The 25,905-nt window shown below is 38.5% G+C and overlaps 1 protein-coding gene across 2 annotated transcripts in view; it reads left to right on the forward strand.

Annotated features, from left to right (window-relative positions):
- Positions 1–24,767, forward strand: part of pacsin1a (protein kinase C and casein kinase substrate in neurons 1a) — a 55,387-nt gene extending 30,620 nt beyond the window's left edge. For both annotated transcript variants that reach the window (XM_077217779.1, XM_077217778.1), the window contains exons 2-10: positions 32–152; positions 5,508–5,664; positions 5,955–6,190; positions 7,106–7,249; positions 9,978–10,153; positions 13,559–13,679; positions 15,677–15,792; positions 17,461–17,657; positions 20,103–24,767. In XM_077217779.1, the coding sequence (XP_077073894.1) occupies positions 93–152; positions 5,508–5,664; positions 5,955–6,190; positions 7,106–7,249; positions 9,978–10,153; positions 13,559–13,679; positions 15,677–15,792; positions 17,461–17,657; positions 20,103–20,212 (1,317 nt within the window). In that variant the 5' untranslated portion in view covers positions 32–92 and the 3' untranslated portion in view covers positions 20,213–24,767. The remainder of the gene's footprint in view (positions 1–31; positions 153–5,507; positions 5,665–5,954; positions 6,191–7,105; positions 7,250–9,977; positions 10,154–13,558; positions 13,680–15,676; positions 15,793–17,460; positions 17,658–20,102) is intronic.
- The last annotated feature ends 1,138 nt before the right edge of the window (positions 24,768–25,905 follow it).

Consider the following 25,905-nt stretch of genomic DNA (forward strand, 5'->3'; position numbering starts at 1 on the left):
CTCTGTGTCTCTCTCTCTCTCTCTCTTTCAGTGCTTGAGGAAGTCCGCTTTTCTGCAGACGTGTTCAGTCTTGCTCCGCATCACCCAGCACCATGTCTGGCTCTTACGATGAATCCACTGTCTCTGATGAGGCCATGGACAGCTTTTGGGAGGTACAAAGACCACCGTTTCCTTCCTTTAAATGCTACACTGCTAAGTCATTCAGCCGGTCATCAATAGTTGTGTTGTGTTTTAGCCAGCTATAGTTGGATAACAGGGGGATGTTGTGTTCACAGTATCAGCATCTGCCAGAATCCTCACAACGAGCTCTATTTAGACGACTCTGTCGGTCCCTGTGATGATGCCAGAGCTCTTCACATCATCCTTTGTGAGGGTCTGGCAGCCAGTCCAATCTTAGCATCATGTCAGTATTATGTCAACATTCAGTCATTGCTCAGATAGCGATGCAGACCTGGTGTTTGTGTTTGAGCAGTATTAAGTAGAGGTCTACTTCCAGCCAGGCTATTGAGTTATTAGTGCACCTGCATCCTGACTGTGTGTCTGTATGACTGAGTGTGAATGAAGAGCCCTGTCAGGCTGTGCTACTATGAGTTTTTATTTACAGGCTGAGCTCATCAGAGCTTGTGTGAAGGAAGGTAACTGTAGCTGAACGTGAGATAAAGTGCCGGGGTTAAACCTGTACTATGAAGTTTGAATGCATCTTGAGGAATATATAGCCTACTTTAGGATAACGTACATCCTGGCAGTTGTTATCGCAAAACAAAAAACCCAACAGGGTTTGTATATAGATTACATCATCCCACTTATTTCACATCAACTTGCCACATAAGTAAATAAGGTGTCCTTGTTATATGTTACATGTAGTTATAATAGTATAGTTTACTAGGTTACACTTTATTTGGTAACAGTTTTTTTACAGTGTACTTGTTACACATGTTACATGTACTTACCATAGTAATAACAGTAAATTATGCATAATTACATGCAACTGACAAATATGACTCAGTACTTGTATGTATAATTGTATAATTACACTGTAACAATGACATCTTAAAATAAAGTGTAATCCTTTATTTTAAAGTGTCCGTGTTTCAATGTAATTATACATTTAAATACTGAGTAATATTAATTAACTACATGTACTTACTATTATGCATAATTTACTGTTATTACTATGGTAAGTCCTTATAACATATGTAACAAGGACACTGTAAAAAAAGTAACGTAAATAATTAGGCACACGATATTGATTTTAGCTGAAATATTTGATTAGCTTCCATGCTGGCAAGCGGCTTTGAGCTAACAAGTTCAAACAAGATGAAGATTTAAGGGGTCACACCACAAATTAGGCTACACAACATTTCACTGCACAAATAATGAGTGGGACATGAAATATTCATTTGAGAGGAAACCATTTTTTTTATTGAATATTGCAGTATTTATGACTAATGATTTATCCGTGAACATCATTATTTGCTTAAATTCATGTGCCTCGTAATCTTTAAAGGTGCAGTGTGTGATTTTTAGCGACATCTAGCGGTTCGGTTGCGAGTTGCACTGAGGGCTCAGCCCACTGCTCACCCCTCCCTTTCGGAGAAGCTACGGTGGCTAAAACGGGACAAACATATCGTCATCTGAGACAGCATAGAATAGCCAGAGTAAGCCAAGAGTGTGTAACATTGTCACTGTTTCTGTACCACAGTCCATTATAAACCACATCAGGGATAAAGTTTACAAAGCCATAGTCAAGTGAGGATCAAGGGTCTTAATATATAATATAATAATAGTAATCAGCTGATTGTCTCACAAACGTAACCAGCACATTTCTCCCCACATTGCAAACCCATAATACAGCGAGGGAGAAGAACCACATGAAACTATGCAACTATATATTTTTTCTAACAGGGTAGTAAAAGTTTAGATGGCTAATATGAGCTGTTACTGTGGCTGAGCTGGTTAAAGCGTTAAGCCTTGTTTAAACTCGACGCGTCCACATGAGCCCAAAGGTGCGCGCGGCAAAAATGGCATGATTGTAACAGCGCGCGCGCCTCCGCATCCCCTAGACACCATTTACTACACACAATAGGCTTTTTTTCTCTGATTTTGAAAACTCTTCGCGATCGACTTAAAATGCTTCCAAGATCGACAGGTTGGTGATTCCTGTAACGTTACTGTTTTACGGTCAATGACAAGAGTACTAATCAGCTGTCTCACGAACGTAACCAGCACATTTATCCCCACATAGCAAAGCCATAACACAGCGAGGGAGAAGAACTAAGTTACATGAAACAATCCAACTACATATTTTACACCACTGACAAGGGAAAAGTCACTACTCACGGTGTTTATGGCTATAGCTTCTAGCTTTCTGCTGCTTCTCTTTCAAGGTAGTGATGAAACGCACTCTGTAGCGCTGTTTGTTCGTTGTCGGCTACGGTAGAAACATGACTTCACAATATGTCAACCTTAATAGAAGGGGATTCCCGCGGTTATGGTTATGTAGATATAAATGTCTCATTCTAAGGTAATAAAAACATTACGGTTTATTAAGTAAGTTCTTTATACACCACTGAAAACATAGTTATGGATGTCATATTGCATTTCTGTTAATAGATACTCAAATTTTTTACACATTGCACCTTTAATCAAAATAACTTCCTCTCCCTCTTGCAGCGACATTATCTCTTCTCTTCTCAACTCCTCTTCATCAATTCCACATGAACAAAATCAAATCCCGCCCCACATTCGTTCTTGTTCCAGAAGCTATTTCACTCGGATATACGTCACTATTGAGAAGAAAACACTATTTCATGTTGACTTTAAAATCTTACCTGCTTGTTATATTATAGTCCATAATCGTTTGTCTAACAACAAGACGAACACTTTCAATATTACCATAGGCCTACTGTTAATATGAAATGGTAAATTGACTGCATTTATATAGCGCTTTCACAGACCCAATGCCCACCAAAGTGCTTTACATTTTGCCTCACATTCACTCACTCATTCACACACCGATGGCGGTGTCAGCCAATGCAATGCGCCAACCAGCTCATCGGAGCAGCTGGGGTTCGGTGTCTTGCTCATGGACACCTCGACACTTGGTCAGGTGGAACTGGGGATTGAACCACCAACCTTCTGGTTTGTAGACAACCTACATGAACCACTGAGCCACTGCCGCCTAACTAAACACTAAGACAACTTTTTTTAGTTATAAATGTTTTAGTTTACTAATATTTAGTTATAAATAGTCATAAATGCTGTTCATTGATTCGAGTAAATCTTTTGACATTTGGGTATAAAGCGTTTTAATTTTCAAATATATGGTGTAAAAACGTCTGAGTGCTGCCCTCTTCAGGTTAAACAGAAAGCTCCTGCAGTAGGGGTACTCTCTGACGTAGAATACTCTCTGACGTAGAATACTCTCTGACGTCACTCGGTCACGCCCTTGGTGCGAGCTCACCACGCCCTTGGCAGACCCTGGTATAAAAGCATCTGGTTCCGTCAAAACTACTGTAGCGGGTCAGGAGTTGGAATTACGAGTATTGAGAACGATCAGGATAGATATGTATTAGCATCTAGTTAGCATAGCATTTATATAGTTATTTAGATTATTTTGTGTAGCCTAGGTAATCTCGCCTATCGCTCCAGTGTGCAACCTGCATTTTACGTGGGATTGCTTCTCCAACGCAATGGAGGTGGAAATGGGCTTCTCCACACAGCTCGCGCTGCCAAACGCTGCTCTTCTTGCATGAACTCCACCTTATTAGTAGGCTAAAGTTAATCCTTTGGTGTCGACAAACGCGCCGGCGCGATTTGCTGATTATTTTTTTCACATAGCAGCAAAATATAATGAACGTAATAGTAATAATAATCCTGGAAAAAATTACCTCAAAATGACTGAATATAAGAATAATCGGATGCCGATCGCGATGCGGGAGTTAAGACCGCAGTTTGAGCTGGTGTCCACAGACAATTCACCCTCCTCCACTTCAGGTGAAGCTGGGGGAGAAAAGTTCTCAACTTCAAATGACCGCTCTGTTGCAAAGCTACTTGCGTCACTCCATTTTAGCTAGTTTGACAGCAGCTGTCACTGCGGGTCTCAGGTGCACGCCCCCCCACCCCCCCCCCCCCCGCTCAGCCCCGCCCTCAGTTCGTCACCTGTATCTCCGCTGGGCTCTGCCCACTTTTCCAGCATTTTTTATATTGCCAGTGGGTGGAGTCAGGCTTTGACCAGGGGTTTAGTTACCCTTTAAGGTGCAAGATTGCACCAGCTGCATTTGAACGAAATGAGACACGCGTGTCCATCCTTGGTGCAATACGAGAGACATGGAGGAAGCGTTGGATGACTGTGCTATTGATGATGGTCATTATCGGGTAATAATTGACCAATCAGAATCAAGCATTTCAGAGAGCCGTGTAATATATACTGCCCTCTAGAGTTCGGCAATATACCTGCTGATTTTTCAGCATTTTGCCTGCTTCACTCAATTCAAAGGCATTCAAATAACCTGTGTTGTTTATAGATTCCAGTGAGGCTATGTGGAGACGTTGTGTCTTTCATTCGTTTAAACCTCACTGAGCTTTCTTGGACGTGTATGCCGTTGGGATGTCATTGTTAGTGCAGTGAAGCGCAGGATTACAGCACTAGCAGCACATGGACACAAAGCTGTGGCAGTCATTGCATAACTTCACATGCACAACAATGAGTCCCATCCCCCTCATATCATCTCCTCTCCCACCCGCACTCGTTCCTCGATGCTTTCTTATGCCACCTGCAGGCACCAGGGAGAACTAAATGGTCTTCCTGCGAAACAACAATGTTGTGAAAAAATAAATAAATGAAAATGTATTATTATATTATATCATATTTATTGGTGTAAATTCAGTTATTATTTTGTCTTATTTGTACATACACTACCATTCAAAAGTTTAGGATCCATCATTTAAAAAGAAAAAAAAAGAAATTAACACTTTTATCCAGCAAGGACACAGTAAATTGATACAAATTCACAGTAAAGACATTTTGTAATGTTACAAAATATTTCTATTTTAAATACATGCTATTTTTACAGTGATTTCTGAAGAATAATGTGACACTGAAGACAAGTAATGATGCTGAAAATTCAGCTCTAATCACTGGAATAAATAGCATTTTTACATATATTCAAATATAAAAGTTATTTTAAATTGTAATAATATTTCACAATATTACTGTTATTACTGCATTTTTTACTGTATCAAATAAACTGTCTTAGGAAGCGTAAGAGACTTCGTTCATGAACATGAATGTATCTTTTGAACATTAGTGGTATGTACACATCTGTTATGTACAATAACTTAATCAGGGTCAGAATCCCTCTTATATTATAATTGTTATTATTTATTTACTTTTTAAATGATAAACATTTTGTAGATTCTGCGTGGACTATGTAAACTTATGAGTAGAATTGTACATCAAGTTGCATGTAATATGATGTGAAATGAATTATGATTTTTTTTTCTAGGTGGGGAATTATAAGCGTGCAGTCAAGAGAATCGACGACGGCCATCGACTTTGCAATGATCTTATGAACTGTCTTCAGGAACGTACCAAGATTGAGAAGTCCTACAGCGCGCAGCTCACCGAATGGTCCAAAAGGTGGAGGCAACTGATTGAGAAAGGTCAGTTATATCAATCTAAAGCTTCTTTCTTCATCCGCTCAGGAGTTTTTAAGCAGTTATTTTATTTAATGATCAGTGATTAAACCATAGCAATAAAAAAGTTTTATTTATAAGTTCATACATTGATGTATGCATTTCTGATTTTGTCGTCTCTGTTTTATTTGTGTGGTGTGTGTGTGTGTGTGTGTGTGTGTGTGTGTGTGTGTGTGTGTGTGTGTGTGTGTGTGTGTGTGTGTGTGTGTGTGTGTGTGTGTGTGTGTGTGTGTGTGTGTGTGTGTGTGTGTGTCCAGGGCCTCAGTACGGTTCTGTGGAGCGAGCCTGGTTAGCTATGATGACAGAGGCTGATAAAGTGAGTGAGCTTCATCAAGAGGTGAAGAACGGTCTGATGAACGAGGACATTGAGAAGGTGAAAAACTGGCAGAAAGACTCATACCACAGACAGATGATAGGGGGGTTCAAGGAAACCAAAGAGGCAGACGAGGGCTTCAAGAAAGCCCAGAAACCCTGGGCTAAGAAACTCAAAGAGGTACAAAGAAAAGGTTTTATGTCAATTCTGTGTTAATGTAACTTTATGGCTCTCCTCCCCCATTGCAGATTAAATATGCACAGCAATGCATGCAGTCTAAAATTGAACTGAAGTGTTATGCTTTATATATGTTTGCATGTTTAAAGGAACAGTTTAAATTCTTTCATCATTTACTCCGTATGACATTCTTTCTTCTATGAAAGACAAAAGGAGAGATATTAAAAGACTGTCCTGCTCGCTGTTTTGGGGGGTAATAAACTGAATACCAAGTCATGTGTGATTTTGTGCATTGTGTAAAAATGTGTTGTTATTCACTGATAATCTTCCCATTGTGCGAGATATTAACTTCTATGACTGGATTATTGAGTCAGTCACCTAAACTCGAGAACAGGATCAGTTTTATTAGTGAATGAATCATTCAGACCAGTTTGTAAATTGAAAAGAATGAATTTTCTTTTCGAATATCTCAACTTGACAAATGAGCTCCAATGAACAAGACAAGGAGTGCTAGACTAGATTTCAGTAAATCGGCTTGTTTCTCACAGAACTATTGTCTAGTTTAAACTACTGTTTAGATGGACTATGTTTATGGTACATTTAAGGTGCTTTTGCATCCTTTTTGCATTTAAAGCCTCAGCCCCAATCATTGTAATTGCATGTACAAGAACAACCAGTACAATATACAGCATTTTTCCTTTCACGTTCCATTGAAAATAGACAGTCATATGCTATTGAACGGAAACTATAGCAGGAACTAAATTCTTTGTGGAAGCGTTCTAGTGTCCTCAGAACTGACCTTGACTATTGACTAAAAACTTGTTCCACAATTTCAGTCAGTTCAGCTAACCAGTCTCTAAGTTTCCTTCATTCAGTTGCAGTATTGCAGTTATTTAAACCTTGCATGTCTGGCTTCAGATGGAAACGGCTAAGAAGACGTATCACATGGCGTGTAAAGAGGAGAAACTGGCTGCAGCCCGTGAGGCAGATGCTTCTGTCACTCCAGACCAGCAGAAGAAACTACACGAGAAGACAGAGAAATGCAAACAAGATGTTCAGAAGGTGCGGAAAACAGCCACATGACAAACATAAAGAAACTAATTCAAGTACTATTCACTTTCAAGCTCAAAGTATATTTGTGAAAATCAAATCAAAAACAAGTTTCACAGAACATTTAATGCATGGCAGAATAATTCATTAATAGGTATAATAATGTGAGCCGGTATAATAATGTGTGCCACATAAATGTGTTTACACAGGAATTATAATTGTCTAAATTAACTGGTAAAAGAAAAAATACCATATAATCTGACTATATCAACTTGACAAATACATAAACTGAAGTACTTTCTGGTCCTTGTCAACCCTGTTGTGATTGATCCTGATCCTGAATTCACAATCTAACTTTTGTGTAATTTATACCACCACACAGACATTTTACATTAACCGACGATCTAATCTGACATTAGACATTATATGTGTAACCGACGTTTTTGTGGATTTCATGCTCTACAACCAGCCTAAACACTTTGGTCACCCCAGACATCATTATTGGGATCATAATTGCTGTTTTGCTCGGTTTTGCTTCGGTTCAAAGGTTCAACTAACAGGCAGATAGGAGCAATCAATCAAGGAGAGCTGTCTAAGAACTATGGTACGGTCTAAATCCTGATTGCGCCTTTTCTAGTATCTTTGACAGAAAAGGTAGATTCGATATCGGCCTGTAATTGACTAATTCTGTAGGATCAAGATGCGTTTTTTAACAAGCAGTTAAATCACTAGCCAGCTTAAAAAATGTTGGTACATATCCTAATGACATAGATGAATTAATGATATTAAGAAGAGGATCCATGACCTCTGGAATCATCTCTTTCAGTAGTCAGTATAGGGTCTAACATACATGTTGTCGATTTAGATGATTTAACGAGTTTAGAAAATTCTTTCTCTCCTATAGCAATGAATGAATCGAATAGTTATGGTTATGGTTATATCCAGAAGCCTTGACCGTGGTGGCGGACTTGCTGTTATCCATCGTGCTGACATCCTGGTAAAAGAGATCCCACTGAAAACTACATCCTTTGATTGTGTTCACTTCATGTTGACTGGGTCCATGCAGCTACAGGTTGTCCTAATCTATCCGCCTTCACTCCACTGGATGCTGACCAAGTAACAAAACTAGTCATCTCAGCCAAGATTTCAACTAGCAGTCTTGACCCAATGCCCACAACCCTGGTCAAGGCCTTGTCTGCCCATCCTCTGCCACCCAATGGAAAGCATCATTAATGCATCTCTTGCCTCTGGTGTGGTAACATCCAGCTTTAAAACGGCGGTAGTCATCACCAGGCTCAGATCCAGACAACCCCAACAACTATCGTCCAATCTCCACCCTCTCTTTCCTCAACAAAATCCTGGAAAGAGCAGTGGCTGCCCACCTTCAACATCACATGCCCCACCATGAGCTTTTCGAACCGCTCCAATCTGGTTTCAGAACCCACCAAAGCACTGAGACCGCCCTTATCAATATCACTAATGACCTCCTGCTTGCTGCTGACAATGGCCTCATCACCATCCTCATCCTCCTTGACCTATCTGCAGCTTTTGATACAGTTTCCCTTACCATCCTTCTTCACCGCCTCTCTGAGGACTGTCCTGGTTCCGGTTCTACCTCACACTGTGAGGTAGGACCGGAAACAATTCATCATCCTAAATGGCTCCAACTAGGATCCAGCACCTGCCAACCATGATATGCCCCAGGGCTCTGTTTCTTGGTCCTCTGCTCAAACAGCACAAACCCTTCCTCCCAGCTCCCACCCACACAACTTGTCAACTGTCTGCAGGAACTCAAATCATGGATGACAACAAACCTATCAAACTCAACAGTAATAACACAGAACTCATGTTGGTGGCCCCTTCACCACTGCTCAGGAAAGTTGGAGACCTGGTCCTGGTTGTGGATGGCTGCTCCATTTCCCCATCTCCTGAGGTCCGCAACCTGGGTGTCTTCCTGGACTCCCCTCTCTCTTTCCAGTCCCACATCAACAACATCACTTAGTCTGCCTTTTACCACCTCAGAAACATCTCACGACTCCGGCCTGCACTCACGCATTCAGTAACTGAGACACGCATCCATGCCTTCATCACCTCCCGTCTGTATTACTGCAATGGTGTTCTATCAGGACTGCCCACTAAGGCCCTTAGCAGACTCCAGTATTTCCAGAACTCTGCTACCAGGGTTCTAACCCACACAAAGCCCTGGCAGCATATCACTCCCATTCTCCAACAGCTCCACTGGTCGCCAGTCAAGTCACGTATCACCTACAAGGTCCTCCTGCTCAATTACAAATTTCTCCATGGACTCTCACCAAAATACCTCACAGATCTCCTCCACCCCTACACTCAGTCACGTTCCATGCGGTCCTCTGACAAGGACCTGCTGGACACGTTTAATTGAATTGAGTAATTTATACAATTCTTACAAATGTGTACATATAGCAATGCTACCTACTACACTGACTAAATACTTAATACTCAGATTTGAGAAAAGAACTGGATCTAGAGCACAACTGATCTGGGAGATTTTTTCATTCAATATCTTACAACATAGAGCTATTAAAATGAGCAGTGACTCGTATGTGAAGTGTTATGACATTTAAAGATATAACAATCACTCTCTCTCACTGTATTTAATTATTAAGTTACAGTCCTATAATGGTATTGCTTTAGCTTTGCTAAACTGTGATTCCCATTGGATGATGTAGCTCATGATGTGTGTTTTGTGTGTGTACCGCAGGCGAAGGAGAAGTACGAGAAGTCTCTGGACGAGCTGTCGAAGTGCACACCGCAGTACATGGAGTGCATGGAGCAGGTGTTTGACCAATGCCAGCAGCACGAGGTCAAGCGACTGACCTTCCTCAAAGAGGTTCTTCTGGACATTAAACGACACCTAAACCTCACCGAGAATCAAAAGTCAGTGGAAACCACACAACCAGTGTATCTGTACTCATTTACAAATAAATTAGTTAGAGGTTTTGCCGAGATACCAAAACAAAAGTTGAGATCTCATTAGTGATCGAACTCTTCTAAGAATTGAATGTTCTAGCGCTTCACTCTGTCTGACTCGTGATCCGGTCTCAGTGGTTAACAGCTCACTGGAGTTAAAGCAATGCAATTGTAGAGGTCAGGGGTTTTCAAACTGTGGAAAACTGTTCAAAGTTTTCAAACACAGAGTGGGAAAAGGTGTGTCTCGAAAACTCACTTGACTGCAGCTCAATGTGCTTTTCAGTGAATTATACACACGCACAAAAACAGTTTGGTCTAGGGCTGCACGATATACTGAATCGAAATCACGATATTGCTTAGTCGCAAAAACTGCAATTTAATTATATGTATATACTACGGTGTCCCAGTAGTCTACAACACAACGAAATTTAAAAAGCAAACATAAGTTCACAACACAACGAAATTAAGCCACAACACAACCAAATGAATCCACAACACAACGGAAAATGTACAATACTACGGAAATAAGCCACAACACAATGAAATAAAGCCGCAAAACAACGGAAATGCTCCCAACGACTAGAGGGCTCTCGGAGCGCGGTAAAGTTAGTTTTCCTTGCCATTGTTCTACAGAGTCGGCAGTCTTAAGATAGCAAAACCACGATTTGATTTAACAGTATGTAACAATTGTATATCGACATAAAATATTACTTCAAAATCACCTACATAGCTGCGTATTTATACTCGAGAATGCTTTGACCCGCTTCCACCGGTGCATGATCCCTAAGGGAACGTCTGCCAATTCCAACAAATGGTTAAAATAATATTTTTTTATAATATTATTTAGTAAATTAAAATTAAAACCATTTGGTGAATTGCAGAATTACAGGAAGGTATTGGCACAATTGCACCTGTAGTAAGTCAGTCTGGTTACTAGGAACTACAACCTTTAAAACATCATTAAAAAAAAAAAAATGTTGTTATATTACAGAAATTTTGTTTCCTAAAAAATAATAGTTTACTGTAAATACATGAAGGGAGTCAGTCTTACAATACAATCAAGCTTTGGATTTTGAACATGTCAAGTCAAGTCACCTTTATTTATATAGCGCTTTTACGATACAGATTGTTTCAAAGCAGCTTCACAGAGATAATTGGAAAATAATGTTGCAATAATATTAATATAATAATATATAATAATATTGTTAAATATAAAATTAAATGTCCCCAACTAAGCAAGTCAAAAGCCAATGGTGACAAAGGTGAAAAAGGCATCAGTGACAAGGAACCAAAACTCCATCAGTGACTAGTGAAAAAAAAGGCCAGTCCTCCTCTGGCCAACAACATGTCTGTTTTTGACTGTTAAAAGTCATTTTAATTAGTACAAATTATACGTTTTAACCACTCGGAGGAATTGGGGATCCCAATTTAATTTAACCCTTAGGGATCATGGGCTTAAATGTATAAATAAATAAATAAAATAAATGTCAATATACAATGGTTAGCTACATACTGTTAAAACTAATCGTGGTGTTCATATATTTTTTAGACTGCTGACTACGCTCAGAGAGCCCTCTAGTGGTCGGGAGCATTTCCGTTGTGTTGCGGCTTTATTTCGTTGTATTGTGGCTTATTTCCGTTGTATTGTGGCTTATTTCCGTTGTGTTGTGGCTTAATTTCGTTGTGTTGTGAACTTATGTTTGAACCTACTACTGGGCCACCATAATATAGTGTATGTGCTAGCTGCATGTTTTATAGTGTAGAGTGCAACTTTTAAAAACAATGTTTTCCGCATCTCAGAGCGGCTCGTTTCATTATTCATCTTTGTCATCTCTATTCAACTCAGTGCTGATGTCTTTCAGAGACACGTTGTAAGAGTGCGTTCTTTGCATTCCCTCGCATGCATTGGGCTACATACCAACACATAAGGAAAATACAGTGCATCCGGAAAGTATTCACAGCGCTTCAGTCTTTTTGTGTATGATGCTACAAGCTTGGCACACCTATTTTTGGGCAGTTTCTCCCATTCTTCTTTGCTGAACCTCTCAAGCTCCATCAGGTTGGATGGGGAGCGTCGGTGAACAGCCATTTACAGATCTCTCCAGAGATGTTCAATCGGGTTCAAGTTGACCCGATAACTCCTTTGTTATCTTCGCTGTGTGCTTAGGGTCGTTGTCCTGTTGGAAGATGAACCGTCGCCCCAGTGTGAGGTCCAGAGCAGGTTTTCATCAAGGATGTCAGACCAATCTTTGTTTCATCAGACCAGAGAATTTTGTTTCTCACAGTCTGAGAGTCCTTCAGGAGCCTTTTGGCAAACTCCAGACGGGCTGTCATGTGCCTTTCACTGAGGAGAGGCTTCCGTCTGGCCACTACGCCACACAGCCCTGATCGCTGGAGCTCTGTCAGAGTGACCATTGGGTTCTTGGTCTCCTCCCTGACTAAGGCCCTTCAGTTTGTCCGGGCGGCCAGTTCTAGGAAGAGTCTGGGTGGTACAAAGTATAGTTCTTACATGTATGGATGATGAAGGCCACTGTGCTCATTGGGATCTTTAATGCTGCAGATATTTTTTCTGTAACCTTCCCCAGATCTGTGCCTTGAGACAATCCTTGAGAATATGAGGTCTACAGACAATTCCTTGGACTTAATGGCTTGGTTTGTTCTCTGACATGCACTGTTAACTGTGGGACCTTATATAGACAGGTGTGTGCCTTTCCAAATCATGTCCAATCAGCTGAATTTACCACAGGTGGACTCCAATCAAGTTGTAGAAACATCTCAAGGAGGATCAGTGGAAACAGGACGCACCTGTGCTCAATTTTTAGGGTCAGGCATAAATACTTACGTACATGTGATTTTTTTGTTTTTTATTTTAAATAAATTTGCAAAGATTTCAAACAAACTTCTTTCACATTGTCATTATGGGGTATTGTTTGTAGAATTTTGAGGAAAATAATGAATTTAATCCATTTTGGAATAAGGCTGTTACAACACAATTTGGAAAAACTGAAGCGTTTATAGTTTCTGGATGCACTGTATGTCTGTAAAAAGCATTTTAGATGCACACAGATGGAGCATAAGATCGCTTTCTGCACTGAACACCGCGATGAGTTCACAGTTCATATCTAGACTGAAGAGAGTGTGTTTCAAGCTTTTGTGAACATATTTCATATACTTTACCAGCGGCATGTATGCACTCACATTTATCACGTTTTCTTAAAATATTTTATTCATAAATATTTTGGTGGGTCTTGAGATTGTACTTGTATTTGAAAAAATGTGGGAACCCCTGGTCTAGTTGACTTGTTGTCTAGCTGTAATGCATTTGTCAGAGCTTAATGTTAAGTTTGTGTTTTTGTGTTTTCAATGCTATAGCTATGCGTCAGTGTACCGCGAGTTTGAACGCACCATTCTGGCTGCCAACACACAAGAGGATCTCAAGTGGTTCAGTAATAATCACGGTCCTGGCATGCATATGAACTGGCCCCAGTTTGAGGTACACAACTTTGAATGAACAAAGAGGTTTTAACAGTTGTGTGACCTTTTCTAGTTTGCTTATTAGGTACAAGAGACCGGAGTTAGTGGTCACATGTGAAAGTTGTCACAGACTCTAATATCCCAGTAAGGCTTTAATATCCCAGTAAGGCTTTAAGTCAAAAGTCAAGTTGCACTTTAGAAGTTGTAATGTTGGTTTCTTAAACCTAGTTAAAAACCAAAAATTAGGATTTAATGTCGCCTTTTCATTTTCTGCTGTTTTATGAATTTTATTTTGCATGTTTTGTTTATGATTTGCTAGTAAGTATGGAAGAGGATTAGGGCCAAGCTATAATAAAAAAATGAAACCATCTGGAGATTAAAGTCATTATAATGCGAAATTAAACTCGTTAAATTTCGAGAAATTAACTCGAAATACAATCTTGAGAATAAACTCATTACATTTCGAGAATAAAGTCATTTTGTTTCGAGAAAAAACTCGTTAAATTTCAAGAAAAAAAACTCGAAATACAATCTTGAGAATAAACCTATTAACTTTCGAGAATAAAGTCGTTGTGTTTCGAGAAAAAAACTTGTTAAATTTCGAGAAAAAAGTCGGAATAATCGTGAGAATAAACTCATTAAATTTCGAGAATAGAGTCGTTGTGTTTCGAGAAAAAAAGTCAAAATGAAATGTAGGGAATAACGCATTCGATCAGTGTTCATTGCACAGCCTATACTGATAGAGGACATGGCAGAGTTGGATCACTTAGTCAAGCTATATTTTAGACTTTCTTTCAGTAATAAAGAAATACTATCAACTTTAGCTAATTTTGACAGAATACTAATTAGCATACAAACTTTAAAGAGAATTTGCAAGCGGCTAGCTCTTTTTAGAAGAAAAAATCAGTCCAATTTGTGCGATGTACTCACTTTTGTCCAACATGAAATGAAACCAGTGGGCAAATGCAAGGTTATCGCTGGCTTCACCTACGCACGATTCATCAGGGTTTCGTGATTTCCCAGGATACCATAAGACGCATTATTAAACTTGTTGATCCTCAAGGTGTGGAATTTCGACGAAGGAGACGCTTGAGGAGACGCCAGTACACTTCCGCTGGACCAAATGCACTCTGGCATACATGCCAGATATGTCCATATATGGATAGCTATGATAAATTAAACCGTACGGCATTGCCATTTATGGCTGTATAGATGGTTACAGTCGTTACATTCTGTGGATGGAGGCGTACACAACCAACAACGATCCTAAAGTAATAGCCAGTTACTTCATAAAAACAGTTCCTGGCATAGGAGGGTGTCCAGTTATTACTGGTGTCCAGTGTGACAGTTATTATTCTGTCAAAATTAGCTAAAGTTGATAGTATTTCTTTGTTACTGAAAGAAAGTCTAAAATATAGCTTGACTAAGTGATCCAACTCTGCCATGTCCTCTATCAGTATAGGATATGCAATGAACACTGATCGAATGCGCTATTCTCTACATTTCATTTCGACTTTTTTTCTCGAAACACAACGACTTTAGTCTCGAAATGTAATGAGTTTATTCTCACGATTGTATTTAGACTTTTTTTTCTCAATTTAACGAGTTTTTTCTCGAATCACAACGACTTTATTCTCTACATTTAATGAGTTTATTCTCAAGATTGTATTTCGAGTTAATTTCTCGAAATTTAACGAGTGTCATTTCGCATTATAATGACTTTAATCTCGAGATGGTTTTATTTTTTTATTATTGCTTGGCCCTAATCCTCTTCCGTAAATAAGCCATTAAATACACATTTTAAATGCAGATAATTATTAAATATGTGTTTATATGCTTTTCTTATTACTTTTGATTTTATATTTCAGAAAAGGTATTCTCATTCTCATTTAGTTTGACTATATGGTGGCGTTTTTAATTCACTTTTTTTTTCTTCTGAAAGATAATGGAAAATGGAAATGTTTATCATCTGTTTGTAGTGAAACAGATGTTCTGTTCTGAATGTGTTTCTCTCAGGAATATAATCCAGACGCCACCAACGCTGTTGCCAAGAGAGAAAAGAAGAAGCCAGACGGAGTGGCTCCTGCGACTCCAAACACAGAGCATGCGGGTCAAGCCGGAGACCGTGGCAGGTCAGACCTCATTTCTGCTTTCTTTTACGGAGAATATCCTTCTCTCTTTTTAGAGGTTGATTGATGTCCACTTCACTCGTTCAAATAAAGATTCTTTAAAGTTCAACAGTGAACTCACTTCTGATTAACAATCGTTTCATTTTTAATTTGACAGGGTGGATGCATTATTTATAATCATGAAAATTTAAATAAAATAATAATGTTGGTAACACTTTAGTTTAGGGTCCAATTCTCACTATGAACTAGTTGCTTATTGGCTTGCATATTACTAGGATAATGGCTGTTTATTAGCGCTTATAAAGCACATATTAATGCCTTATTCTGCATGACCATATTCTACATCCCTTATCTAACTATAATTAATCTGTAATTTGGAGTTTATTGTGGCGAAAATAATTTTTAATTTCGGCACATAATTTACCTCTGGTAATTAAATTGCTTTAGTTTTTTACATTGAATTATATTTGTAAAATTGGCAGGGACTAAATTTGGCTCTTTAGCAGTGTTTGAATTGTGTCAAAGCCCTAACCTCCTCCCCCTTAAAAAAACATCACAACCTAATGACATGCATTTCTTTTTTATTTACTTTTCTTTTTTTATTGTGAGTTTCAGAAAATGTTAGTCACTGAACACGTAATTATTCATTATTCATTTTACTGTCTGTGATATACTTGCTGGATAGGTCAATTAAAACAGTGCGCATAGACTCACAGATATTTATTTTCATTTTATGCATTTTATTTACTTTCATATCTAATTTATCTTGCATGTGGTTACATAACTGCAGTGCACACAAAAGCATTTAAATGTGCCTGATAACTGATCTCTGACGGATCTGTCCTAAACATTTTTGTTGTCATATTTTTGTCAGGTTACAAGATTTAAAATCACGTAGTCGTTTAATTCAGAATGGGTTGCTAGCTACAACTTAGATTTTATTTATCTAAGAATTACATTAGATAACTAATTACATCTGATATAATATACATAATATACAGAAGGACTACTTGAATATCAAAAACTATAATAACCTAATGACTGTTCTGCTCTAAGAAAAATGCTCAATATCAGTTAATCAGGTGTACCAAACAATCATTAAACAAAGAAGAATTGTATCTTTCCGTCATCATTTGGTGAAAATGAGGATTCTTCTGCCAGTGTCACTCAGCGATGTCGCTGTCTGTAAATTATTTCAGAAAACAGCGTGTGGCGCACTTGAGCATGTTTAGGTTTTTCAGACAAAAATCTCACTTGGATTTGCTTCTCATGAAATTGGGACAAATAAGGGACAATGTAGCTTTGTGTCAGCACAATGATTTGACAATAAATAAATACATAATAGTTTTATGTTTCTAGTACTCTAGTTTTAATGTTTTAACCCCCAAGATCCTCTCAATTCGAACACTGTTCTTTAGAAAGCGTTAGAAAGCATTAAAATGATTATGAATATTAAATTTCATCCACCCCTTGAGGACTCTTGTTTTGTTTTCTTTTCTTTAACGGTACAACAATGGTTTTCTAAACAACCACAGGACTGTAAAAAGGTTCTCTTGGCATCTAGCTGTACACATTTGTGGTTCGAATTTGAAGCTTTACAAGTGTACAAACTAAAGTGTGAGCGGTTGCTGTATATCATGCTAACAGCACGTGTCCCCTGTCTTTGTCTAGTGTGAGCAGCTATGATAAGAACCAGGCGTACTCCACAGAATGGTCCGATGACGATCAGCCCGCCGGATACTCGGGGAACGAGACGAATGGCGGGGGAAACTCTTTCGAGGATGACACGGTCAGCAGAGGAGGCGTGCGAGTGCGGGCGCTGTATGACTATGAAGGCCAAGAGCAGGATGAGCTAAGCTTCAAAGCAGGTAAAGTGCAGTTAGCTAAAATGCTAATAAAAAACAACAACTGATGTTAGCTGTCATTAGTGATGTTAAGGCAAACTGCAGAAAAACATGTCACCATGTGCAAATCCTTTTGATTTAGATATTTTTGAGTAAAGTACTTATTCAAAATAACAACTTTACTTTATTACTCTAATGGATTCTTTTGCAAGGATTCCCATTAACTACATAATTTGGTTACATAAAAATGACAAAACATTAAAAATGTTAGATCAAATGATCTCAAAATCAGTTTATGTCATTGCATTCCCTTGTAAAAAAGAAGTACACTTCAGCATACCTTCAAAAAGAGTACTTGTTGTCGAAATAATACATTTTAAAAGAATTTACTTAAATGCAAAATGAATATGATGTTTTCAGACATGTAACTATATGAAAATGTATTCTAGTTTACATTTATATTAAATGCTAAAAACTGTTTGTTTTTTTTGTCCAAATTAAATTGGACCTATTTACGTGTGATTCCATAATTACTTCTATTGTAATTACTAGCAAGAATTGTCATTTCTATTGAAACTTGTATGTCATGTTTTTAAATAAAGTTATAATTACACATTTGTAATGATAGAGGCACAATTTGGTACATTTACAATGTAGTAACTTTAAATACAATGTTAAATAACACACAACATGTTACAATTATAATTACCGGTGCTTTAGTATGTTAGTCAAACGCATCAATTTAAGTGCACTTCTTCAAAGAAAAACAAAAGATTAAAACATGATTTACATTTTATTTTAAAGTAACACTTTTAAAATCTAACATCAGGTGCTGTTTTTGGAAAGTGCTTAATTGTTTTATGAAACATAACTTAAGAAGACTTAAGGCCTTTAACTTCATAAAAATTTAGTTAAAAAAACAACAAATGGGTCTTTTACAAAGAAATTTACAAAAGGTTGTTTTTCTGGTGTCAAGGAACATTACTAAATTGTTTCAAATATTAGCCTAGAACAAAAAAAAAAGAAAAAACCTATTTGCCACTTGGATAAGAAAAAATTACCTAATTCAAGATCTATTCTCTGAAAACAAGTCTTTATGTAGGATGCCGTCCATATACCACCTGATTTTTGTTGGGATGCACCGACATGAAAATTCTGGGCTGAAACCGAAAATTCTGGAACTTGAAAACAAAAAATTACTTTAAAAAAAAATAAAAAAAATAGAAGCCAATAAAATAAAATAATCCCACTTTTATTATTATAATATTTTTTAAATATTAAATATTAGGGCTGCGCAATATATCGTTTTAGCATCGATATCGCGATGTTCGCATCCGTGATAGTCACATCGCAGGGTGTGCAACGTCAAGTATAGGGATCGTAGTTGATCCGTGATCCATACAGGCCCCCAGACAGCAGCGTACTGTCGGCCCAGATCCGGCCCACATCTGGTACGGGTGGAATCCACATGGGGCGACACTATGTTGCTGCCTGGGCTGCACTCCGGTTCAGAACGCATGTGATTTGCGAATTATTTGCAAAGTTTAACCATCATAGAGTGAAAGTTTATCATTTGCATGTGTTTTTAAGGCGAGTCAAGACGACTTCAGGTTTTCTGTTTTTGCTGTTTTGTGGGCGCGCACAGAGCCGCCAGACAGCACGTGAATGCCAAATTCAGTTCTCTTTCTCTTTCTTTTGAGCTTAAACGGACACGTACACGCAAAATGAAGTCAAAATGCCCGTCTCGGCAAGTATCCTTGTAAAAACAGTCGGTTATGTGTTGTAAACAATGCGTGTAATTTATATTAGGTCTATGCATTCGTCTTAAAGGGAGAGAAGCCTAATGTACCAATGGTGAGCAAACAAGATAAAAAATTTTTTGTAGCTTTAACAAAGATAAATTGTATTAATTAATTAAGGACATTAGTTATGTTTAATTTATACAGTAAAGAGTGTTATTTTACATTTGTCTACAGATTGTAGTGTCATTTTACCAGCGTTGTCTAGCACGGCTATACACACCATGATTCAACAGTTGGGCTATTGCAAACAGAACCATATCTACTACAGAGAAATTTCATATCGGCATTTGAGCAGACTTTGCTTTTCCAGTGAGCGTGAGCGGTACATAAGTGGAGTGTTTTCTTGGGCCGTGAGCAGCTGTGCGAAGCGCACACGGAGAGGAACATTGAGCATAGGAAACTGGCAGCTGGTACAGACTGTTCTGACCTGCTCGGCCAGAGTTGATTTGAAATTGTGCATCTTCAGAAGAGGAGCCGCTCGCAAAGTTATAAAAATGCTGCGCGAGAGTGAAACCTGAGCGCTGAACATTGAGGGGTGGGGCGGCATTTATTTCCGGCTCATATTTTCATGCCATTTTTGGCTGATAATTTTGAAATTTCGGTGCATCCCTAGATTTTTGACTATACATATGGCAGGTATGGCAGTTATAATATGTATCACCCACAGGTGATGAATTATCAAAGATCGAAGAGGAAGATGACCAGGGCTGGTGCAGAGGTCGTCTGGACAGCGGCCGGACAGGCTTATACCCGGCCAATTACGTTGAGGAAATCTGATCACCTGACTGGAGGACAACACACCTTTGGAGGCAGCTCTGATTGTCCGATCTAATAACATGGCAAAAACGCCAGAGACTTCATATAAACAACTTTCCCTGAAGATGTGCAATGCAGTCTTGTTTAAAATCAAAAAAATTCTTAGTAAAAATATCCACACTGTATATATATATATTGATCTCATCTGCAAGTCGGGGAAGAGCTTGCTCACTACTAATATCTGTTTGCAAATATTTTAAAAATAATATACATACTTACAAACAGATTTGAACAAATAAATGACCCATCAGTTATGCAAGTACAGGATACACATTATTTGTGCAGATTACATGTTATTTAAAATGAAATTACAGACATGAGTCTAGAATACTCCTATAAGCAAAATATCCAACTGAACAGTTATTCATGAGGCCATTCTGCTGTATTTTAGTACAAAGTTCATATAACAGATTCGGTGTGCAATTACGGTGTACTCGTCCAGTGTCACAGTGTTTAAACAGAATATGACTCACAACAGGCTATCCAGATTTCCTCTTACTGTCTCAACATCAGTCCATGCCTTGTTGCGCTGATTATTCTATTAGGTATCGTCTTGATGTCTGTGACTTTACGCATAGCAGCATGTGCTATGGAGCATGTAGCCCTTGATTCCTCAGGCCATCTGTACTGTATGCAAATCCCACTGTGACCACAGAGGGCAGCAGACACAGTGTCAACCTCAAACCAGGAAGTGGTGGAACTAGAATATCTATGGCTGTGTCCGAAATCGCCCCCTATTCCCTTAAGCAAAACTTTCTTTTGAGGGGACAGCAATTTTTGGTGGTCTCCGAAACCATAGTGGATTCTGTCCAATGTGGGTACAGCGTAATATTATACTGGTGTAAATCCCTTTTATAATTGATCTTTAAATTCTTTGATTAAGGTTTATACATCCTACTTTCCTTTCATTTCTTCTGGAGCTGCCAGTTTGCTAAGTTTCAAATGATTATTAAACAGGAAGCACAAACTATGCAAAAGCGGCAGCTCATTCAAGTGGACTATATTAATGGAGTAAGTTAGGGAATAGTGAATGAGTGTAATGGGGCGAATTCAGACACTGTTTATGTTCAGAACAGAATACTACCTTAGTAGTAGTATAAAATGGATACTGCATACTATTTTTAGAAATAGTATGTGAAACAGTATGCATTATGCAGTGAGAAACTTTTCAAACAGTTGCATGCAATTGTTGGCATGTGACGTCTTCATGTTGCATGCGAGTGGTGTCCAGGTATGGTCGAACAATGCTGTGGTTTTGAATTTGTGAATTTTGAGACCTCCGGAATAGAGGCGTCAAACTAGATATTTTTTTCAGTCATGCCAGAAAAGGTCAAGCACATTGCATAATTAGTATACTGTTGCCAAATGTAAAACATCAATCTGGGTATTGCATGCCTACATACAATTTGCATACTGTACACAGTATACATACTATATACTGCATAAAGAGTACAAATAGTAAGTGTGCTGTTCTGAACATGACTCCAGTTCTCCAATTGGATGATGGTTGAGCAGTGTCATCTCATGTTTGTCAACGTCATGTGTTGTTATTAGTTTCTCCAAGAAGGTATTGTATACGCATTCTCTCTATTTGGAATGTGTTCATGGTCACTTCTTGCACCAAATCAAGGTTCCTCAAATGGACATGAATGTTTTCTGTGCATGATTTGGGCTACTTATGCACAGTAATTTTAAAGTGCCTCTACTATGCCATTTTAAGGTTTGCTCATTTTGTTTTGGGGGTCTCCTAAAATAGGTTAACATGCATCAAAAGTCAAAGAACAGTTTAATTGTCTCATAATATACATTGCAACATCACCAAATTCTTCACAATGTCTAAACTAGGGGTGTCCAAACTGGGTCCTGGAGAGACACTATCCTGCAGTGTTTAGCTCCAGCTAGCCTCAACACACCTGGCTGGAAGTTTCTAGTATGCCTAGTATGTGTTTAATTGTTTAACAGGAGCAGGATTGGACGCCTCTGGTCTAAACGGTTCGATAAAAGATTTAGTCTCTCTATGCCTCTCCTTTCCGAGATCTTCCTCTGCTCTGATTGGTCAGATGGCCCAGTCTGTTGTGATTGTTCGACTGCTTAAAGCGTGTGTGGGAAATTAAATGGTCATTACCGTATCTGAATTTCATCTCTGGATCTTCCTCAGCACTTTATACACAGTGATTCGAACAGTAATGTTGGTGTTGGTTTTATCGTATCAATTCCAGTCCGAGTCCTCATCCTTTGAAAGTGCATTACGTGGATTTGCTGCGGGAGCACAGGAAACAGTGTATTCTTGACATGTCGACAACACGAACTGAACTCTTCTACAACTACAGTGATTGAGGGTCAAAGTAGACGTTGTTCGTAGACAGCCAATGAAGACCATAGGCTAGCATTATGCAAATTTGTTACAAACCTACGTATGTTCGTGCAGAAAGTAAAACCCTATTCGGACGGGATTAGTTTAACATGGAGAAGTGGGGTAAAGTAATTATTACCACCAGAGCTTCTCAGTGATTTTAGTCCCGTCCGAATGTGCATCTCAGTAATCATCACGGACAATGATTAAGATAAAGATTACGGCGACTTTTACCGTCTGTAAAAAGCTCAGTAGAAATGACCTCAGGTGATACTAATCCCGTGCGAATAGACCCGCTGTAAATATGTTCGTAAATATTCTGTAAATATTTAGTCATTTCCTGTTTAAAAGTAGTTTTCCGCGGGTTTTCAAGCTTGAAAAAGCATTCAGTTGCGTTCTAGCCGGTGGGACTAAACTCGTGTTTTCCACAGACCATTCAGATCAAGAAGAAGGCCGAAAGCACTTGTTAGAGGCACGAAACTTCTTTTAGCGGTACGTAAGTGCCTATTACCAACATAATCCAATCTGAAGTTAATTAATAAATCATTTAACCAGACCTCACTGTTTATATATATATATATATATATAAATATAGGCAATATGTGTTTGCGTACATGATATCAGGAAGCAACGTAATACGCACATGACGCAGGAAGGTGACGGCGGTGCATAAATCAAGTTACCCTTCCCACTTCTGCTAGTTTTACTGAGATATCTTTTCACGTGTGAATTGGCGATTATTATTATCACAGACGTCCTGTGGTAAAATTGCATTTCTCTATCTACCCTTTTAAAACGAATCCCGTCCGAATAGGGCTTAAGACTGGAATTACTGACGACTCGTTTCAAGCAGTTCAGAATCGCCTCTTTCTTTTGGTGGACAATAGCTCCATTTAACTGCACTTTGATCTTTGAAACGTTGCAGACCATTTACATTCACAAAAAACTGTATCACACACTATATGAAAGGTAATAATCGGAAAAGCATAATAGGGGCACTTTAACAGACTTAATCCGTGAGTGAATTTCACAGCTGGACCATCACATTTATCACTAGTTGATTCACTCTGAGGAACCCCTGTAGTTTCATGGCCTGTTAACTAGCGTGCACTGCTTTTGCATCAAATAAAATCTTTGATTAATTTTAAAATAATAAACAAGCTAAAAGGTTCACACAAAGTGCCAACAAATTATTTGCTGGCAATATACTGTAAATTGGTCCCAGAAGTAATAGGATATTAAGGTCACTCTTTGCAATCCAATAGATTTTTTTGACAGAAAGATAGCACAAGCACACTTCTCACAAAAAATAGTTAAATTAAATTATAAAACAATAAAATCGTCTGCAAAAGCTAAGCAACTTATGCATTTTTAAGTGTGACTCAAGTACTTTTTGCGACCACTGTATTTTATTAACTGTACATCGTTCATGAAGTTTCAGTGTGGGAGTGAAAATGTAAGATCAGGATGTGACATTATACATTCAGAGGAAAGACCCCATAGCATCTTTGTGATTTGTCTAAAACTGTTCAGTCTAGAAAAAAAAGAAAACTCGCATTGTCAAAATATTCCATAACGTACACAAAAAAGAAGTACGAAAGAGTACATGTGTCGGGGTTATCATATTGGGGTGTATCCTCTTTATTATATTCAGTGTGTATGAGTTGTGTTTATGTATAGAAAATAAAAATTGTAGTTTAATTGTAAATGTTGGGTAACAAAAGAACTACGCTTTGAAAAAATAACACTGTAATGCTATATAGGTACCATATTGTATTAATATGATTTTGACTGCAATGAAATCACTATGTACCATACCTGTATAAATGCGTGTGGGTCCACGCCATCATATTTGTATATGATGATGTAATTTATTAAGATTATATTCTACTGTAACTGTACAACTGTGTTGAGTAGAGACAAACCACTAAGTTGCGACAGGAAAGAGCCGTGTAATTTAAATGCTATTTTTAATGTTGATTTGTTCTTTATGCAAATGAAGGGATGAAGGTTTATGTTGTGAACGTTACTCTTGCAGTGTAGAGGACGTGTGTATGTTCATAGTTAGTTGATGTAAATTGATCTCCTTGCTGGTGTAGTGCCTCCTCATCCATAACATAATGTTCATTTATATATGCATAAAGTTAATGATGATGAACATAATGTTGAAAACCTGATTTGAAGTTTTTGTGCTGATGTCAATATTGCAATATTAGTTTGGAAGGAGAAAACATGTTTGTTGAGAAAAATGTGCAAAATGTGTGCTCCATTTTTTTGTGAACGAAGATTAAGTCAAGTTACCTTTATTTATATGGCGTTTTTTACAATACAGATTGTTTCAAAGCAGCTTTACAGGGAGCAATTCTCCTCTAGCCAGCGGACCAACAGTGTATGATTATGATTCAGGCAGCATTACAGGTAAGAAGTCAAATTGGATCGGAACATTTTATTATGCAGTTCATTTGGTTGAATTTATATTTCAAGTTTATATTAGTTTATCCTTGTCTCAAAATAATTTACATGCTTCTTTTTGTTTTTACCAATTGATTTGGAAAGGTTCACACTTACAAAAAAAACGCCTTGGGTTACGTATGTAACCTTAGTTCCCTGAGAGGGAACGAAATGCTGCGTAGTTACGCTGTGGGAACACCCCTGTGTGATCGCGTAATGAAGCATGTGTATAATCGGTCCAATGGAAGAGCGAGATGTCATAGGTGGGTGAGGTCATAGACCAGGAAGCTATAAAGCAGGGTTGATCAGGGCATGCAGGAAGTATGGCAGGCGAATGCAGCATTTCGTTCCCTCTCAGGGAACTAAGGTTACATACTACATACCTATCAAGGGAACCTCCGCTGCGTAGTTATACTGTGGGAACCCCAAACCCACTACGCCATAATGACAAGTGCCCGTTCTGTGTGAAGTCCTTGCGTACACTAAGAAGCAAGCAGCCTAGCCCCAGGAGTGGAGAGGTCTAAGTCATAGAACTTGACAAATGTATGCGGTGAGGACCAGCCTGCCGCATCACAAACGTCATGAAGGGAAACTCCCGAAATTAAAGCCGTATAGGCAGCCATACTCCTCGTAGAATGGGTCCGGACAGCCAAAGGTGAAGGCTGTCCGACCGTTTCATAAGTAAGTGAAATAGCCTCAACTACCCACTTGCTCATAATCTGTTTTGATGCAGGGCAATCTTTCTTAGTTGAACCGAAGCCGACAAATAACTGCTCTGATCTACGCCACAGGGCTGCTCTGTGAACATAGGTATCCAAAGCCCTAACAGGACATAACAGATTGAGTCTTT

The sequence above is a fragment of the Siphateles boraxobius genome, unplaced genomic scaffold (assembly GCF_051911475.1).
Source record: "Siphateles boraxobius isolate OS27281-9 unplaced genomic scaffold, OSU_SipBor_1 76, whole genome shotgun sequence".
In the NCBI taxonomy this organism is placed as follows: Eukaryota; Metazoa; Chordata; class Actinopteri; order Cypriniformes; family Leuciscidae; genus Siphateles; species Siphateles boraxobius.